Source organism: Myripristis murdjan, chromosome 22 (assembly GCF_902150065.1).
Source record: "Myripristis murdjan chromosome 22, fMyrMur1.1, whole genome shotgun sequence".
In the NCBI taxonomy this organism is placed as follows: Eukaryota; Metazoa; Chordata; class Actinopteri; order Holocentriformes; family Holocentridae; genus Myripristis; species Myripristis murdjan.
The window spans coordinates 6062037-6083173 of record NC_044001.1 but is presented as its reverse complement, the minus strand read 5'-3'; the positions used below and the strand labels follow the sequence as shown (position 1 = coordinate 6083173).

The following is a 21137-nucleotide window of genomic DNA, read 5'->3' as shown; positions in this document are numbered from 1 at the left end:
ACAAGCTACAGGGCTGTATTACCCTTCCCGGAGAATGACTTCCCAATCACTTCCTGCCGAACGCTCCAAAGACACAACAGAAGGAGAATACGTGACCTCGGGTGATTGTGCCCAGATTTTGTAATGTGGGTCGCCGTAGCGCTCAAAGCGTATCAAGCCGTCTGCCCCGGTGGATATGCATGTCAGGAAATCAGTAAGGGGGGAAAATAAATAAATAAATAAATAAATAAATAAAAAATCGAGACAGATACTCCGTGTTGTTTGGATTTGATCTCTTCCAGCGTCGAATAGAAGGCTCGCAATTGGAGTGAAAGGTCAGGACGAGGGTGCTTCATCGGCACTCGCGCGCAAACTCTCGCTCTCATCTGCGTCTCGCCTTTTCTTGGAGTAAATACTCACAAGGAAAATAAGCGCCTGTTGCAGTGCATTGTGGTGTTGTTTCCCCCACAGTGTCCTTGAAACAGGATGGTAGATGGTTTCTGTGGGAGTGTGCCGGCCCACCGCGGATTGAACCGGTAAACATTTGATCACCGGGCTTCCTGCTTAACTAACCTGCCAATCTGTGGCTGAGTCCCTCTGATCTGTGTGCCTTTGTCTCTCTCTCTCTCTCTCTCTCTCTCTTTCCATCCCATTCACTTCCTCTTATCTCGCTGAGGAGGTTTAAACGCGTACTAATAATTATCTCCTTCTGATTAAGGCAATAACTCGAATGTTTGTTTTTTTGTTTTTGTTCTTATTTTTTTTCCACCAGAACACCAGACGTCGGCTTTTTTTTTTTTTTTTTGCTTTTTTTTTTTAATTTATCAGGGCATGTGAGCGCCTTAGAGAGTCTAAACAAGAGCAAACAAAAAAGGGACGCCGCTCTCGAGACGCCGCTCTAAACAAGAACAAACAAAGTGGACAACTGGCCACTTGAAGGAGGCAACAGGAAGAAAAACACTCACTTCAAAAAACTTTATTATACCGGTTATATAATTTCAAATGTTTTGACCGTGCAGCTCGTCTTCATCAGGGCGAATGAGTGAGAAAATAGCACATATCACAAATGTATTTCCACACAAATATAACTCACATTGCCTTAAATGTTGCCTTAAACATTTCAATCAAATTTTTTTTTTTCATAAAGCAATATTTCACTTAGTTTTTAATATACCACATGTTGTTGGAACTTTATTGTTACGTAAACTAATCAAAATTATTAGTCGCTGTGAATAGCTTTTGCCTTTTTTTTTTTTTTTTTTTACTTCCCATTCACTTGAATAGTAGGGCTGCACCCAACCCACAATTTCCAGAGTATACTCAGAGTCGGCCATTCAACATTTTTCCATTCCCTAATGCAACGTGTTCGCAGTGCATTTTTAAGAGAATGTGTCTTGTGTTATTGTCATATCACAATGCCGACTCCATTTTCCTGCATCGTCTGTGACTGATGATTTGACTTTCAGGGGCCGGGCCCCATTGAGCAGCCGACAAAAACAGTAACGAAACATGCTTTTCACTTGTTTGTGAACCTCTTCAACCACATACCCTGCTTTTTAGTGGTATAATTTAGGTCTTCATTTATAGAGCTACCTGTGAACCAAAAACTTGGATCATCATGTTGCATCCAGATATCAGGGTGTGCGGCTGGATAGGCTCACATACATGTCAAAAGTAACATTTTTTTTGGCTTCAATCAAGTTAATTGGAAGTAAAAAAGACAAATCAGAGCGGCAAATTATATCATGTTTCACAGGTGGTGCAGTGCTAATAGCCATCTGCTTAAAAACGAAGTGAAATGCGACTTTAAGCTGATCACGTGTTGAACTGGTTTCCTCTCCCCTCCCCTCCGCAGGAAGCACCATCACTCCTAACTACCTTGACAACTCCACGTCCAATGTGGGACCCTGGTGCTCCTGCGCAGCGAGCGGCAACCACAGGGAGCAGTGCAACGACTTCCTCGCCTTTTTCCACGACAACGTCTGCCTGAGTGAGTAACAGCATCAGAGAAAGACCGGTGGGAGCACAATAACAATAGCAGCGCTGACAGACTGCCGAGCCACACCGCCAGAGCAGGGGCTGGGAACAAGTGCGGGAATAAGGAGCCTCTGCACTTGTTAATGTAATGATCTGTGACATTTTCATAGCAATAAATTTTTTGTTTTACTACTTGCCATCATCACTTGATATAACACAGCAGCGACTCAGCATATACCCAGTTCATGAAACTCATTATATTTGCTACATTTGCTGTTGTAAACACTCAGTGTCAGGTAGCTCTTTCCAGGAAAAAAAAAAAAAAAAAAAAACATTACCTGTGTTGCTGCTGCAGTGTATGCATTTTATGTTTCCAGTGGCGGGTTGGAGTAAATAGAGGCTGAAGGAGGTGGTTAGCATGAGCAAACAAAGAAAAGAGCGCCACCTACAGACACTCCAAAGAGTCCCGCCCACACCGTTCGATTGTGGTGACAAACACCACAGTCGTGAGCATTTGACGCCAAAGATATGAAAAAGAAAGAGAAAATGCATGTGATTGTGATTAAAACACATTATTTCCTTGCACAAAATACATTTATGACCGAGTGACTGCATTAGATCAGTGACATCACAGGTAAGGCTGCACCAATACCAGGTGCCGATCCCGATTTAATTCGTGGATCAGATATCTGACATTACCGATACACAGTAGAAATGCATGCACATCGCCACCTGTAGTATTTCTATAATATTTCTGTAGTTAATCTACTTCTTCTGCCTAGTGAACCTTATTTGTGCTCATTACAGTATAGCGCCACGGTGGCGTGTGCCGGTACTGCAGTCAAATTAGAAAAATCTGTTTTATTGGTCACTACTTTGAACGAAATCGACCCAGTAGGAGTCAATTTCGTCGCAACACTCCTACACCGGTTTGTATGTGAAGCCGGTTTATTTGCAGTTTGAATAAATTGCTTTGGAATACATAGATAGATAGATATACTTTATTGATCCCAACCAGGGAAATTCTGGTGTTCCAGCAGCAACAGTAGAAACATATAATAAAGTTAAATAAAACAGAATAAAGGCTAAATATTTACAATAAAGACTATAAAGACTAAAAACTAAAAATATACAATAAGGGCTAACCTAAGAAAAAGAGATATGAGATGTGAAATATACAGATGGTAATGAATATGAAATGAAATATACAGATGGAACTGAAGTATATACATGATTGTATAGATAAGGAGAGTTAGCATGAAACCACGAGAACCAAGAACCAAGTGGCAGAACCCGACGCCCGGTACTGGGATTCAGGAGCTAACCGACTTGATTCGGCCTAAATTTAAATTTAATGCTTTTTAAAAATATATTTTGATAATAAGTTCTGTGTGGTTTACTACTAGGGCCTCGTGTAACCTTGCACATAATACCACCACCAACAATAACAATAATGCACAGTAATAGTCAAGAAATAAAGAGCTCTGGTATTGTTACTGGATCGAATTGGAACTGAAGAAGAAAAAAAAAAAAAAGGTGCATCGCTGCATCCCTGATCACGACGACGACATTTACAAAGCGCTGTGTTTTGTCACCCGGCCGCCGAGCGCAGCCTGTTTACTTCAGTTCGTAGTCATTTATTTATTTGCACAAAAAGAACACAATCGAGATGGCAGGGAAACAGCTCCCTGCGTGACGGCACCAGAGACACCCTCATGACATCAGTCACATTACTTAAAAACCACAGCTGCTCCCACACGATAATGGAGTGCGACACATCGTTTGTGTTTGTTTTTAGATGCTGTTGAGTAATTTATTAGCACGCACAAAAAAAAAAAAAAATAGTAGCGACGATGGGGAAATAACAACGACACCGATGACCAATTAGTCGCCGAGAGACACGGCGCGGAACATCTGGGTTTAATTTTTTAGTTTGTTGTGACTACAGGAGACAGTTTCGGCGAATGACAGGAGAACGACAGCAGTGACAAAACAACAGAAACTACGGCTGATATCGCAGTCAGAACCTCCGCATCTGTAGTTTACGTCGGGTTATTTATTTGCACAACAAAAGGCAGCCGCGCGCCGACAGAAACGCCTGCGTGACAGTCCAGTGACAACACAGCTGTTTGCAGACTGTTTGATAAGTCTGCATTTAGGGTTATGTCTCTTCTGCGCGAAAGACAAAAGTGTCACTACCTCGTCTTCATCAAAGCACATAAAACGGGTGAAAAGCGACTCTGAGTGCTCTGAAAATCCAACAGGTTTCAGCAGCAGGTCTGCACAGCCCATCTCAAACACCTCTCCAAAAAGGCCACTTGAGTTAAAACTAAGTGGATAGCATGAGCATCAGCCGTCAACAAAACATCCAAGGCCGTGATTCAACGCAGGAAAAAGGTGGTTTGCTCTTTCCGAGTGGGGAATGAGTCGCCGGCAACAACAGGAGGAGCTGAAGTATCACCACGCTCTTACGTCTGGGCGGGAGGCTCAAATTCTGCGAGCAGGATGGGGTCGTGGCTTCTGCTTCTTACAAACCACTTCCCAGGTGAACAGAAACCAATAAAACCCCGGATCGGGAAAATCCCAATAAAATCAACACATAATTTTGGCATCCAACCACATCCGTGCTATACCGTGTGATGGCATTAATTAAAATTTGATACCAAAGGAAAGGTGCGATTTAAAACTGAAATATCATCAAAAATCTCAGCCACATTTGTTTTTCTTAACCCTCCTATTATGTTTGCGGTCAATTTGACCCCAGCCAATGTTTAACGTCTCTAAATAAATAAATGATTAACATCATTTTTTTTGCTTTATATTTAATGAGTTTTCCTAATGTAATAGGTACTACTGGGTAAAGATGAAATTCACATGATGATATGTTTTCAATGTCCTGTACACACTTTGTAACGCATTGGTTATAAATAACAAAAATCTGTACTTAGAAATAATATAAAGCCATTATAACACCAAAAATTAATATTTCTTTCCAATTTTAGATCAATCAGTGAGATTTTATGGTGATTTGCATATTTTTCCATTGTCGCGTAATAGGAATGCTGAATGTATAAGCAGGGGTGGAGTTATATTTAATTTAAAGGGCTATTTAGATAGTCAGCAAAGAAACATAAAGTACCTGACACATAAACTTTGATAACAATTTTAGTTATAATAATGTTGCGGAAGTTTAAACTGCAGGGGTCAAATTGACCCCAAACATAAACGATGTTCAAAAATGTGAACATAACAGGAGCGTTAAGTTCATTAAAAGTAAAATCCACTGGATGTTACATGGCTATCGATGGATAAAAGTCAGTGTTATGTTTAGTGCATTTTATTTCCAGGCTTTGCCGCACTTAAATAATAACTTATTGATATTTCACATTTAAATTATGCCTCTCCTATCATATTACATACACTACTCACAAAAAGTTAGGGATATTTGGCTTTTGGGTGAAATTTATGTAAAATGTAAAAAGTTCACGCTACAGTGATATTATATCATGAAAGTAGGGCATTTAAGTAGAAGCATGCACTGGTGATTTCCTCATCTCAAACAATTTATTGAAACAAAAGCCAACAACAGTGGTGGGTATACCACAACAAAAAATGTCAATGTCTCAACAACTTGTCATGTGCCCTTGAGCATCAATTACAGCTTGACAGCGACGTCTCATGCTGTTCACAAGTCGACTTATTGTCTGCTGAGGCATGGCATCCCACTCTTCTTGAAGGGCGGCCCTCAGGACATTGAGGTTCTGAGGTACAGAGCTCCGAGCCTCTACACGGCGACTCAGCTGATCCCATAGGTTTTCTATGGGATTCAGGTCTGAGAAAGTGCAGGCCACTCCATCTGAGGTACCCCAGTCTCCAGCAGCCGTTCCCTAATGATACGACCTCGATGAGCTGGAGCATCAAACACCTGATGTGAATTTTGCCGTTAAACTCCTTGTTAGAGAACAGCAACTTGTGCAAAAAGTACTGAAACATTAAAACACTATCATATGGTAGCCAGGCTGTGGGTGAAGGTTTGCTGTTGCCTAACTTAGGGTATGGAGGACCAAATATGCTGTTTTACCTTGAAATATGGCCGGATGTCATGAGGCATTTCCTCCTTATGGTAGCAGAGGCAGACAGGACAGAGAGAGGGAGAGATGGCAGCTCGGCCCGGAGGCGAACCCGGGCCTCGGCGGTCAGGACTCAGCCTTTATGTGTGCTGCACGCTCGGCCAGGTGAGCCAGCAGGGCTTCCTCGCCTCGATAGTGACCGAAAAAAGCAGATACAGGTAGGCGAGATGAGCCTCCTGTGCGGGACGGCGGAGAGGGCGAGGAGCTCGGAGTCGGGACGCTGCTCCTCCATGTCCAAAGGAGCCAGTTGACGTGGTTCGGGCATGTAATTAGGATGCCCCCTTGCAGAGGCGTCTGATTTGGAGGAGACCCCAGGGCAGAACCAGAACACACCGTGCATGCTCCAGCCGGCCCGGGAACGCCGTAGGATCCCCACAGGAAGAGCTGGTGGATGTGGCCAGGGAAAAGCAAAAAATAAAATATAATAAAATAAAATAAAGGGATGTCTGGGCTGCCCTACTCAGCCACCACGAGCAGGTCCCACATAAGAGGTGGATAGACTTGAAGATTACCACTTTAATAAGAAATTTTTAGAAAAAATCAGGGAGGATGTGAAATCACAATTTTGATATTATTCATCAGAAACATTCATGAATCAATTTATATTCCTCTCCAGTGGCGGAAATGTTTTTACTGCTCCCTAATCAAAGTGCTGCATCACAATCACTGCTATGAATTCGGTGACAAAAAGGGATCACCACTTGAAGTGCTGTAATTGGCTGGTGAATGGGTCAAATTTGCAGCTGCCAGTTTCCAAAACAGCGAGAAAAAGACACTTTAAAAAAAAAAAAAAGGCTTGTGACTGATCCAAACTTGAGCTGCGTGAATCAATGAACCAAGATATTTTTTGTCCGGTGAGATTAAAGCCCGTCTGTCTCCCAGTGGGTGGGCTGTGATTTTACAGGGCAAAAGTCATGGTGCCTTGTGAAGTTTGACATGTGCACTTTATTTAACATATTATGGCACAAGTTAATGTTATAACACATAATTAACAACACAATGACGCTGCCCTTAGTTGCATAAGCTGGAAAGTAAAATTGGTTTGACCCATCCTTTCTAAGAGTGAACCATTTTAAGTTGGAGGCCATGGCATGTCAGACTTCAGCTTTATTGTCATCAGCATTAAAATTCATGTTAGAATAAGAATTTTGTTAGAAACAACACACAGAGAACAGGCTTTAGGAGTAAAGGAATACAGAAATGGACATTACATAATTAAGATACCAAAAAAAATAACTGTATTCTAGTGCAGTTACAGAAAATCAGATACCAATACAATTTGTATGAAATCTTTGTCATCTTTAAAAGTAATATAAAATAAATGATTGGATTGATTAGGCAGCTGGACTTGCTAGACTTCTTGAGGACGTTTCACCTCTCATCCAAGAAGCTTCTCCATTTCTGAAGAAAACTTTCAAAGTTTGAAAATCTTCGACCTCACCATGACCTGGATGACTGAGAATCTCCACAGACATGTTGCTGTAAAATAAATGTTTGATGTTAAAATTTATTATATTAATACTTAAATAACTTCAACTAGTACTCAATGCTGCATGGCACTAGCGGCACAGAGACTTCTCAACCACACAACAAAAATGCACCTTCACATTTAGACACAACTGTGTGTTTAAACTAGAGAAGGAGAAGAGCGTCATAGTCCAGTGAAGGATGACCACCTGTCCCATCCCGAAATTGGAAAACTGACTCATGTCCTACATAACAATAATAGTGTCCCACATTTCCATGATTAGTGTAATTTCCAGTAAGACAAACCCTCAGTGTCTCAGGTCCACCTGTACAGTCTAATGCGGCTCAGTGCAACAGCTCTGCCATAAATTATACCTTTTAATAAAGTTTATAATGTTCAATTTTTGTTGGAGAATGTGTAAATTTAATTCTGTGTTTATTACCGAGGTTGTAGTTTGCAGAGGTCTTGTGCTGGACTATATTATATTGAGAGGTGTTTCTAATTTTTTGTCCTCCCTATTCATATACAATGAGGGGGACAGAATAGTGGAAACACCTCAATAAAATGCAGTCCAGTCCAACAGCAGCACCAACTATGAGCTCAATGCTAAACACAGAAGTGAATGAACACCTCTATTACCGTGACAACAAGAAAAGCTGAGCATTATAGGCAGCAGGAAAGGAAACTTCATGGCACAACAGTTGCATTGAATTATATTAGATTGCGCAGGTGGACCGAATAAAGTGGCCACTGAGTGTAATTAGTTATTGGTTCATTTAAAAAGAATTGATAAAAAGTAGCCTGTCCTGGTCATGAAGGAAACACTAAGGTCTGTTTATCCGCTCTCTTCTTGCAGAAAAAAAGCAATTTAACTCAACTATTATATCTAATTTCATATATTTATTGAATTTAGCTTAATTACTACTGTTGAGATTACAAGATGAACAGTACGGAGGCTTGCGACCATTTAGAGCAGAAGATGCATATCCAGCAGTGCTGCAAATAGGCACACTGTCTATATTTACACAGCCTAATAATAGGCCTGTGTTATTTCCCTCTGTCCCACATGAGTCCCACACTGTCCTGCAGGGGGACAGTTAAAGGTGGCCGCCCTCGTCCCGTGTCAGCGAGGCTTTTCAAGGTGACCTTATTTTGTTGTCTTTAGAAAATGCACGTAATGCAAAAGTCAGGTTATTAGATAGATAGATAGATAGATAGATAGATAGATACTTAATTCATTCCGAAGGAAATTCACAGTTTTCAGCAGTATCCACAGATTACAAGATTAAATAAATAAAACATAAAGAACAAAAGATGACACTAGAGCTCTAAAGATCTAAGTACCCAATGTGCAAAAAAACAATGTGCAAAAAAACGTGTGCATAGATGTATACAATGTGCATAGATGTGGGCAATGTGCAAATTTACAGTATAAACAGATGATAAATAGCAGCAAGCAATATATACACTATCAACAAGGAATATATAAAAAATAGCAGCAGGGGCGGTAGTTAAGGTGCTGAGAGGAAGGAAGAATGTGCATATTGTAAAAGTATTGATAGCTTTGTTTTGTTTTTTTTTCTTTTTTCATATTTGGTATTGAGGTAAATCAAACGTAGCTGGGATATTGCGATACTCAAGGGAAGTTATGGAGTGCATTTTTTGCATGAACATTTTACCTGACAGTCAGAGGTCAGTATTTACAAAAGCATAGATGATTCCATTCTTCATAAGGTCCAGGTTCCTCCTTTATATTGAGATTCTTCATAGTGATTTTACCAATTGGTCATGCATCTTCCTCAAGATAATTCAAGATGTAACTGAATGCAGCGAACAACCTACACACTGTTCATTAGTCAGCCGGGTTCTTATGCCAGCAAGCATTTTTCCAGAATAGTCACACATGTCATGTCTCCCAAGTGGTGGATGGATATCTTTTTTTTTACTTTTTATTTATTTATTTATTTATTTTATAATGAACCCCCTCATGTGCACCCTGCATGTAGGACTGTGGGTCGGTGAGGCAGCCAGTCTGTGCTGTTTACCGTAAGCTCCTTTACAAAAACCCAGAAAAACAAACCTCAGACTGACTGGCCTCATTTTCCTGCGTTACGGCCAAAAAAAAAAAAAAAAAAAAAATGCTCCTCTTTCGTTCCCGGTGCAAACGGCTCATCTCAGCCGAACGGCATATATGTGATAATAGGGATGAACAAGTTTCTAATGGGGAAGGCGATTCGTGGACCAGTGGTGCGCATCGTACTCTCATCTCAATTGGAGTTCAGTCTTGTTTGCCAGGCGCAGGCAGGCTACGATTCTATTTTAGGGGAGGAAGTGTACATAATGATTTGGCAAGGAGACTTTGGATACGAGCCAATAATTGTGAAAATGAATCTGCCCTGGGAGAGCTCCTGAATGTTTTCCTTTCCCCCCATGTTATTCATGTAATCACAGCGCAAAGAGAATACAGTTTTATTCATTCCGAGTCGAGCCACAGCCTCCCCTCCGCCGGTGACAGGGGCCGCCGTGCAAGCGAACGGTGGCATTATCAATTAAATAAAGCCTCCCCCCCCCCCCCCCCCCCCCCCGGCTCCCGTGTCTTTTTTACAAGCGAGTCCACTGTTATTCTGCATGGTGGGCCCCTTGTGCTGTTGCGCCGGGGCCCCGCTTGCTGAGACAGGACTTCAGATGGCCTTTGATGACTTTGTAATTGAGCGTAATTTGGTTTCCTGCCGCCGAGCTAATGAGGTGGACAGAGAGAATAGCGCCAGGGAAGAATGCAGTTGTTTGCAGACGGGGGTGGGGTGGGGGGAGGAGGGACGGGGGAGGAAAACGGTTTAAAAAAAAAAAAAAAACTCCCTCTCCGGGGCGAGCGCGCTCAGGTTTAAAAAACAGCTGTCACCCTGCCTTACCTCCTCATCACGGCGATAATAACCACATCACTATGCAGAGCGGCTGCTCCGGACTTCTCTGTTTTTTTTTTTTTTTTTTTCCGAAAGCTGAGTGTGTCAGGGAAAAACGAGAGGACAGATGGAGGTGAAGCTCATTTATTTCTGCAATTATTTAAATTTTTTTTTTTGTTCTGGAAGTTAAATTGATAGTATTACAGAAAAAGCGAGGGCACCCAGCGGTATATCCGGGGGTGGCTGGTTGGGATGGGATGGTGGCGGGGCACACTCGGGCGCGGCTGGTCGCTCCAGGTAACCTGTGAATCCACCGGAAGGGAAAAAAAAAAAAACCTTAAAAGTCAAAGAGATGCGAGACGGCGGCGCTTAAATAGCCGTGTCCAAACATTTACAAAGAAACTGTCACAACAGCTCACCGCCGAAGATATCAATTGGCACTTCATCTCCGCGTGACGGCGGGCGGCGGGCCGTGGTGGCGAGCAGCTGGAGTCGCACCCGTCGCCTCTCTCATCATTCAGCCTGCCAGGAGAGCGCCGCACGCCGCCGAGCACAAACGGCACACTTTGAACGAGGCGGCACACTTCCCCACCTGTTCTACCACCACTAATGACCCACGGCACCATTAGTCCACCGGTCCACAGCCTCATTGCCGCACACACACACACACACACACACACATACATACACCTTCAAGAGCGCTCAATCTGTCTTCCTCACTATTGACTCGTTCTCCCACACAATGTTGTTGTGTTGCAATGTGCAGCTTCCCTAATTAGCTGCAGAGCTGGCAACCGGAGTGTGTGGGTCACCCATCCACCCAGCCTGCCTGCCTGCCTGCCTGTCTGTCTGTCTGCCTACTCCTAGTTGTTGCTCAGTGTTGCGGTTGTATTCAAGTGGAGGGAGTCAAGTCAAGGCTCCGCATTGATTGCAGCAGCATTTTGTTTGTGGAGGCAAACTACCTTAGAGGGCGGATCAATTTGTTATGATCCTGGGAGAAATCAATGTTTGCGTGTCACGCCCAGATACTCGACTGAAGGCTTTGAAATCCCATTACTAATAACCAGTGACTCGCCTCTGAAATCCAGCAGTTTTTGTTGGGAACAGATGGAATAATAGTGTGATTTTGGAGTCTGAGCAACCACATCCATCATACAGTATAGGTTCTGGCTATTAATTGATGAATCTCTCAGTCATGTCTTCATTTGAGCATATTTTAATTGAAGTGACTTTCATGCAAAAGTAATTGCTGCCGAGTAGCCCATTAGCTGAATGAAAATGAATGCTTATAGAATATTAATGCATCATGTGATCATAACTCATTCTGGTTGTGGTAAATGCAGTAGCTTGTGATGTAATGGGTTTCTTTTCGAGTGTATGAAACCATGTAAATTCGCCAGACTGTAAATTATACATCGCATGGAACGCACACAATATTCTCCCAAGCTGCACTGCACATTTTACAGCTGTAGAAAGTTGTAGAGCTTTTCATCGCCTGCTTAAGTAGCCAATTTAAATATTCACCACCATCGTTATATCATACCATTACAGACAACTGATTAAATATAAAGGCCGACTGGCATCAGAAATTTACAGATGTCATATTTCCAGTGCACTTTGAGGGAAATAAAACGAAGAAAACACCATGCAACATAAGTTTTTGCCACAATTAAAAGGTTTGCTGCTCTTTAACGCCGTCCTGCTTCTCCCGGTTGAGTTTAACAGCAGAAGTAAAATGAAAGGAGAAGTAGCCGGCCGTCCAAGACACCAAGGCCGTTTCATTATGTACATCAGCCTCCCTGCCTGAGACTTGGCAGCCCTGAATCATCTCGGTTATGTGCTCATTTACAATGCTGACGAATGAAATATCATCTGTTCCACTCGGGTCAGGACTCGAACCTGAGACAGTGAAAGCATCTGTGTATTTAATTGAATCATGTCGAAACTGGAACATCTGTTGCTTCCTCACCTGTGCAAGCACAGAATACATCTCCGTATGTTTACATTTTCCCCACTCATCTTACTTATGTAAGTGTTCAAACAGCGAACAACAGTGATATGTACCGGTGCATGTTTTTTTTAGTGTAAATACATGCAACACCATCCTGGTATATAAACATAAACTAGTAAGTTACTGAACCTGCGCCCTGAGAAACTTAATAGGATCTGATCATTATTATTATTATTATTATTATTATTATTATTATGTTAGGCGATAATGGAAATAAGTCTGAGATACTTTTGTGTCATCTGTCATAACATAACATAACATAACATAACATGACACAACATATGACACAACACACGACATCATACCATCCCACAGAAAATGGCAGGACATAACATAACATCACGTCATATCACATCACACCATACTACATAACATAGCAGGACATGACATGACATGACATAGTATGCCATAGCATCACATCACATCACATCACATCACATCACATCACATCACATCACATCACATATCAGGGCATAAAAGGGCAAAATATAACATGGCATAACATATACCGAAACAAAATAATGAAAAAATAACACAACACAACACATGACATAACATAACATCACACCTTACAACATAACATAACATGACATCACACCATACCACATAACATAGCATACATAACATAACATAGCATAGTATAGCATAACATCACATCACATCATATATCAGGGCATAAAAGGGCAAAATATAACATGGCATAGCATATACCAAAACAAAATAAAATAAATAAATAAATAACATTACATTACATAAAACAACATAACACATGACATAACACAGCAGGACATGACATGATATGACATGACATGACATGACATGACATGACATAACGTCACATCCCATCACATCACAGGGCATAAAACAGCAAAAATATAACATGGCATAGCATATACTGAAACATAACATGGCATAACATAACATACTGTAACATAACAGAACAGAAAAGAACAGAACACAACTTAGTTGTTTGCATCCTTAACACAAACTGTAAGAAGGCAGCACAGTGTAACGTCATGCAACATAACATAACACAACATAACATAACATTGCACAATATAACATAACATAACATAACATAACATTGCATAACATAACATAACCTAACATAACATTGCATAACATAACACAACATAACATAACATTGCACAATATAACATAACACAACATAACATAACATTGCACAATATAACATAACATAACATAACATAACATTGCACAATATAACATAACATAACATAACATAACATTGCATAACATAACATAACATAACATAACATTGCACAACATAACATAACATAACATAACATAACATAACACAACATTGCACAACATTGCACAACATAACATAACATAACATAACATAACATAACATAACATAACATAACATAACATAACATAGCGTAGCGTGCCATAACAACATCTTTGCCGCTTTGACCTGACATCAGAAGCTTTCTTTCCAGTTTCACAAAACACTGCAGAGAGCATCCATAAATGACAAGAGGCTTCCGTTCCGGCACCGTGCTTAGAGTCAGCGCTGGTGCAGGCCGGCAAATCAGCATCTATTCAACATCACAGTGTTTGCTGGGATATTTTGACCCAGTGCTCAGTCAACTCCAGAGAGCCTGCCATGACAAATAACAGAGTTTGCGTGATTAGTAAGTGCTTCTCATTTGCCTCGATTGTGATGACAGACATGCATGAAGGACTAGTCATTTGCCCCCCGTGGCCTGGTGTAGTACAGCAGGCAGAGAGCTGCTGGGCTGGGAGGTTTGAGCGAGTGTGTGCTATACTGTGGGCCCCTTGTTTTCAACAAGTGAGGCAAAGTGCTGCAATTTGTGAAAGCTATAGGGCATCATTCCTCAAAAATATACTTTCATATAAACTGAATTTTGACCTTTATCTTAACATCACATAACACATTGTGCACATACCTTCCATCTACTTTAGAAATTACAGTTTCCTCTGTAATTTCACCCTGTAAGACAAACTGAATCAGTTTCTGAGACCTCTACATCATCAGTGTGATGAAGAAATTTTTGCCTGGAAAATCCCGATGTATATAATCTGATACATGGCTTCTGCCCCCTGGTGGATTATCTGAACACTGCAGATATTCGAAATGGACGCTGTGGATCGGTGACCGACTTGTGGTTTTCCACAGATATTTTTGCCAATTTTGAAAAAGTCAAGGTGATGTGATGTAAGGGTGATGATAAAGGTGATGATAAAGGATATGTATGACATTCTTGTACAAGATGGACAAAAAAAGTCTTATGTTCTGAAATTACTTGACGGAAATTTTAAAGGAAGCTCAGATTTTGTGTGTTTTTTTTGTTTTTTTTTTTGTTAAAAAAAAAAAAAAAAACAAAAAAAAAAACATGCCATGCACAATAAATGAATTGCAACAAATTCCAGATGTACCAAATACTATATAAAACAAAACTTATGATAAGTATTATTTCTTTTCTTTTCTTTTCTTTTCTTTAATTTGTCAGAAGGTTCAAGTAACACGCCAGTTTCAAAGAGTTAGAATTGGCAGTGGTTGACGTTTTACAGGATCAACCAAGCAATGAAAATAACAAAATCAAAAAATCAAAATTATTTCAACCACGGTTCCTTCTATGCCTTCAGCGTTTTTTCGAGTTTGCTTAATTACGTTGTGGTACACCGTGATTATTTGGCTCCGCCCACTGAGGTTTAACTTGACCAATCCGATTATTTTTTGCCTCGAAAGCCCTGCCTCCGGAAACCTTTGTGTAATTAAAGCTCCGGTGTGCCAGCCGCTCATCCGGGCGATTTTGTCTGTCAGGCCGTGTGATGTGTAGAGATGAAGGTTGGCTTTTCCTCCTCAGCTTCACGGCTCATAAATAAGTGAAGCCCTGCTTACACACACTTTAAACTCCTCTCGCTCTTTTGTGGCTATGGGGAGCACTTTTTCGTTTTCAAGAATGCAGACCGCACATTCTCGCTCAAGGAAAAAACATATTTAATCTTATTTTTATCCCACAAATAACATATTTAATCTTATTCCTCAGGCATACAAGCAATAGCACTTTTTTTTTTTTACAGCTGTACCAGGCAGCTCTGCACTTTGATGGCTCCAAATGGCTCTCAGAGGGGCCTTTTTGACACAAACAAACCCAAAAAAACATTGAACTTCCATGCACAGAAATAATGCATCATGTCCTGAGGAGGCTGCACGCACCGCGCTCACGTCACCTAACCCAGCCGGTGTGTGAGGGAAGGTGGAAAATTCCCTTGCAGCTGCTCCGGAGACGTTTTTAACGCTTCTCCCTCAAAATTTTATTTGACATTTCCTGTGAGTTTCTGCGTCTATTCCTGGAGAAAAGATTTCATTGAGTAAATAGGACAAATCGGCGGCGGCGCTTTCCATGCCGCAGTGTGATGAAACAGGTGGAGACTAAAATTTTGCTTTAAACTGAGAGAGAGAGAGAGGCCGTCGGCATACAGTGAGCCGCCTGATGAGTCAGTCTCTGTGGCGTTGAATTTGGCCTTTTATTATTCTCATAATTGCAGTCCTGCGCATACATAATCATGAAGTGACCAATTATATTACAAAGAGGCAAAACACACAGGAATACCGGCGGAAAAAAAGCAAACCTAGAGGTGACGGCTGATGTGGAAATTAGCAAAACGTTCCCATCACCACCTGGATGAGGCGAGCGCGGCGGAGAGAGAGGCGTCCTGTGTGACTCTGCCAGCCTCGTGCCTTTACTCACCACTTCTATACCTCCTCTGTCTTTCAGAAAATGCCATCTTGGCTTTCGGCAACGGATCGGATGTGAAAACGGGTGCCAACCAGCCCGGCGTGCCCAGCCTGGCGACAGACAACCAGAGCCCGCACTTGGCAACCACCGCCCCCGGCGTCTCCATGGAGACGGAGCAGAACATTCTGAGAGCACAGATACCTACTCAGGTGAGGCGAAGCGGAAGACTCGGAAGGTGACGTACGACCTTTTTCCCCCAACAGCGAGGCGCTAATGGAGGCGGCCTCGCTCGGAAGTGGGTCAGATAGCTGCGGATAATTCTCGCTGTTTGTTTTAACCTGCCGGGAGCGCCAGATGGGTGGGATTCACAACATCTGGGCGACTCAGGCGGTGTCAGGTACGCACCCCGTCACACTAAAGTAAAGGAAGATGGGCTGAAACGTTATTGATCCCTGTGGAGAAATGTGAATGTTGCCGTGCCAAGACTAATAGAGCTCAGCGGGGAAAAAGACCAACAGAATCTGTGCATAGAAAAAGAACAGAAAACTATAGCAATGTATCGCAAAAACAATGAGAAAGTTTTCCTTTGACATCGTTTCTCATTCTCATTTTTCGTTTCTCATTTTTCTTTTATGCTGTGCGGGCAGTGCATTTTACATTATTATTCTATTAAAATTATAATTGTATTATTATTTTATTTTATTTTATTTTATTATTTTATTTTAATATTTTTATATATTTTATTGAATCTATCCTATTTTGTTTTATTATTTTATTATTATTATTATTATTATTATTATTTTACTTTATCTGATTTTATTTTAAATGATCTAATCTTATTTTTATCGTGTTATCCTACTGTGTTTTTTACCTTTTTATTCTGCTTTTGTTGTGTTATTTTGTGGTGTTTTATCTTGCTGTGCAGCACTTTGGAAAACCTTGTGTTTGTTAAATTGTGCTATATAAATAAAGTGGATTGGATTGGATTGGATTACAACAGTCCGACTTATCCAATTTTAAAAACTTGTCATAAACAGATACATTCACTATAACACGACTACTACTAATAACAATAATATAATTTTAGTTCCATAGCACTTTCTAACACACACAGTTACAAAGCACTGCACATACAGGATAAAAAAGGCCACACATCCATACCTTTCATACATACACACATACACACACGTCAATACGACCAGATAAGTTGGCCTTATCTCCCTGTGAACGGCCACTTGGCGTTTTGGAACAGACTGAGGCATTATGGGCCATGAGACAGAGCGGCTCTTCCCTCTGTGCTGCCCCATGCGTTTTAAAAGTCTCCTTCATGTACGACCATAAATCACAATACCGTCCACCGTGCTCAGTAACAGCAGAGTCTTGTTGTTCATACGTCGGTATGTCATAATAATGAGGAAAAGATGCCTTTATACCATGACATTATCTTGTTGCAAAGAAAAGATCTCATTATAATAAAAAAAATACTGGCTGCCATGGAAGATAGGTGATCAAAACTGTAAAAAAAAACAAAAAAAAAAACAAAAAAAAAAAACATTTATATTTACTTTATTATTATTATTATTATTATTATTGTTACTATTATTATTACTATTATTATTTTTTATTTATTTATTTATTTAAATTATAATTTTTTTCTTTCTGTTTTACACTAATGTACCTCATTTGTGATCTTTTACTGACTGTTAAGTGAGTTTATTATCTCGATGTTATCATTACTATCATAATTCCTTAATCTAGGATAAGGAGTCCCAAGTCCGGACGGGCGGGGTGGGACGGGTGGAGGGAGGGGGGAGGGGTTTAAGGTGTTCAGTATTGGAACAACTCATGTTTATACTATTTTATATACATGTGATGATTATTAAAATGCCACTAAACTATGTTTATAAAATAAATAATAATAATAATAGTTAACCCTATAAAGCCTGAACTATGAAAGAATTGGCAGAATTTTTTTTTGAAATTGAACCCTTTATTTAGTCCTATAACAAAATATATATATTTTAAAAAAAATTCAAAAAATATGTTATTACACGACCTTTCTGGTGTATGATATATGACATGTACTTGACGTGCCAATGGTATGGTCCAGGGTGAACAGGGGAAGTGTTCAAAGGTGTACAACAGTACTTTGGTCAAGTATTGATTAAACTGAAAATTGAAAATGTGTATCATATATGATACGAATGGCTTTATAGGGTTAAAGACCGTTACAACGAGCGATACTATGGAATGTAAGTAGTGTTAGGGGTTAAATGCGCAGATGCTGGTGGTAATTGAGCGATGCGCCGGCGGGAGCGATGTGGAAAGAGTTTGGATGGCGAACGTATGGATCAGCTCTTTGAGTGGGCAAACAGCTCTCCGTTCAACACTTCACACTGGAAAACTGTGCGCTGTGTTTAAGTAGGTCAGCAGCTTTGTTACAGCTCCCAGGTTTGCGAGCAGGGAAAGGCAGGCTAACACCGCTGTCAGCACCCATCGTCTATCACTGTGACGGATCTACTAACAGAAGCGGGGATGAGTAAATTAACACGAGTTAATTCCACCCTCCGGTTCCCGCTCGGTTCCCCTCTCTCCGCCCAGAGCTCCATCAGGCAGAGCAGGCCTCACTTGTCTCAGCTCGGGTTTGGTGATGTATGGCCGCCTTAATGGGCAGAGACCGGACCGTGGCGCAAACCACAAAGAGGAGGCCCGCGGGTTTTAGCTCGTCGGCGGGGAGCGAGGCCGCCGCCGCCGGCACGAACCCCGCTCTTATCGTCGCCGTGAATGATTACAGCCACCGCCACGGGCGTCTCCGGGACAAAGAGTAGGGGAAATAGGGAGAGACAGGCGGAGTGGGTGAGGGAGAGGCGGCGGCGCGGAATAAGAAAAGAAATGCAAAGAGTGGACTCGACGTCTGATGAGTTTAGGAAGTTTTTAGTGCGGAAGATAGACAGAGAAGAAGGGGATAATCTAGAGATGGAGCCTCGCTGATTGAAGAGTTTACTCCGAGCATTTCCGCAGCGAAAGGCATCTCTCGCTGTGAAATTGCGTCTGGCTGATAAGTGGCAATGTCCTCGCCACTGCTCGTCTTATTTTTCAACCCTGGATATGGAAAATTTAGCCATTATACCCACACAGTTGCTCATAAACCCCCGCTCCTCCCAGATCCATTTTTCCGCCGCTTGTGCCGAGAGATGTTTCCTGTTTCCGCGTGAATCCGGAGGCAGACGGGACATGCGCCGGGTTTGTTTTCCCGTATCCGCAAAGGGCGCGTGACTAATCGTCGCATCTATTTTTCCCTTTAGGTAAACGAGAACGACAGACTGTGGGGCGACGAGGGAGACTCCACCCTCCCGTCTCCGGGCCTGTCGGACCGTGGAGCCGAGCCCCTCCGCCTGTCCCTGCTTCTGGGCTTCGGCTGGGTGCTGCCCCCCCTGCTGCTGCTGCTGCTGCTGCTCTCCGACCAGTAGAGAGGCTGCGTTCACCTGGCCTCCACGGACAGGACTACGGACCCGGGGGGTGGGGGTGGGGGTGGGAGAGAGCCATTTCTATGTGTGAAAAGAGGAGTCGGCGGCGGGGGGGGGGTGGTGTCTGGGCCAGGTGGTTTTGGTGTGCCCTGTCCTGCCCTGCCCCCCCCCTCCCTCTCTTTCACAAATCACAGTTATCTCTTTTTGTGAATCATGACTCAGAGTGGATGTATTGTGCGCCCGTGCCCTGGAGACGACCGGCGGAGAGGGTGCAGGAGGGGTGGGGGGGGTTCCCAGGAATTACAAAAAAAAAAAAAAAAAAAAAAAAAAAAAAGAACTCCCATTTCTCGCTTCATGCCTGCCCTGATGAAAACACACACAAAAAAACTATTAAACACAACACAACACATACACACACACACACACACACACAAGAAGACTTTGCCCATCCAGAAATGAAAAAGAAAGGGCCGAGGGTTTGGAAGGTGTACAGAGAAGAGAGAGAAGAGCACTGTTTTGTACTGGAGATGCAGTGCGGCGGAAGAAAAAAAAAAAAAAAAACTCTTGGAAAATTAAAAAAAAAAAAAAATTAAAAAAGAAGAAAAAAACACATTTTTTTTTTTTTTTTTGGTCCTCGAACATTCCTTGATGTAAAAATAAAAGACAAACTATTCAATGTTAAGACTTTCCTCAGACGGACTGTGATGGAGCGTGACACGAGGCGGATGTGTGTGTGTGTGTGTGCGCGCGTGTGCGTGTGTGTGTGTGTGTGTGTGTGAGTGAGACCACATGCGGCACTACCGCTCATCCAAGCTTTTGCTCTTTATTTCGATGTCACCCCTTTTTTAAAGTTTATTCCAGGATAAGGTGTAACTTTGGTACCAGCGTACGAACCCAAATGTTAGATGGAAGCACATGTATTATCGAGTCGAATCACGATGGGATATTTTTACTGTGTACTGTCATGGTGTTTTCAGTTAAAGGTTATGAAGAGTTCATTTCCAAATATCTACAAAAAAAAAAAAAAAAAAAAGAAATTATCACCCGGTGGCCCACAGAAAGAGGATTGCCTACAGTCTGTAAAACTGTGTCATTTTGTCAGTGGAGGACCTATGTTACTTATTAGCCTTTAAAGTACTGTAATTTGTTTTAATTTTGTGCAATCAATCATTTTGTATGAGTAGGTGTCTCTCTTTTCCAATGGTGGAGATTGATCTTTTTTTTTTTTTGGAAGGGAACTCTTCATAGATTCATTTCGCTTCAAGACTCTGGGGTTTGGGGGTCTGTTTCCCCCCTGAGGAGCACAGATAACGTGATTTCGGCGAGGCGAGGAGACATATACAGTATATATTTTTTAATTTGTGCGAAGAAAAACCTATATCTAAAATGAGACGTTTGTGACCAATCACGCTTTCGCCGTCATGGGACGACCGGTGGCGAAACAGATAGTGACGGTGTGAGTTTTGATGGATGA

The 21137-nt window shown here is 41.7% G+C and overlaps 1 protein-coding gene across 1 annotated transcript in view; it reads left to right on the top strand.

Moving 5' to 3' along the window:
* The window catches only part of gfra4a (GDNF family receptor alpha 4a), a 169753-nt gene extending 150087 nt beyond the window's left edge, over positions 1–19666 (top strand). Inside the window, exons 7-9 of the mRNA XM_030044717.1 lie at positions 1835–1969; positions 16236–16405; positions 19502–19666. Of these exons, the coding sequence (XP_029900577.1) occupies positions 1835–1969; positions 16236–16405; positions 19502–19666 (470 nt within the window). The remainder of the gene's footprint in view (positions 1–1834; positions 1970–16235; positions 16406–19501) is intronic.
* Positions 19667–21137: the final 1471 nt, after the last annotated feature.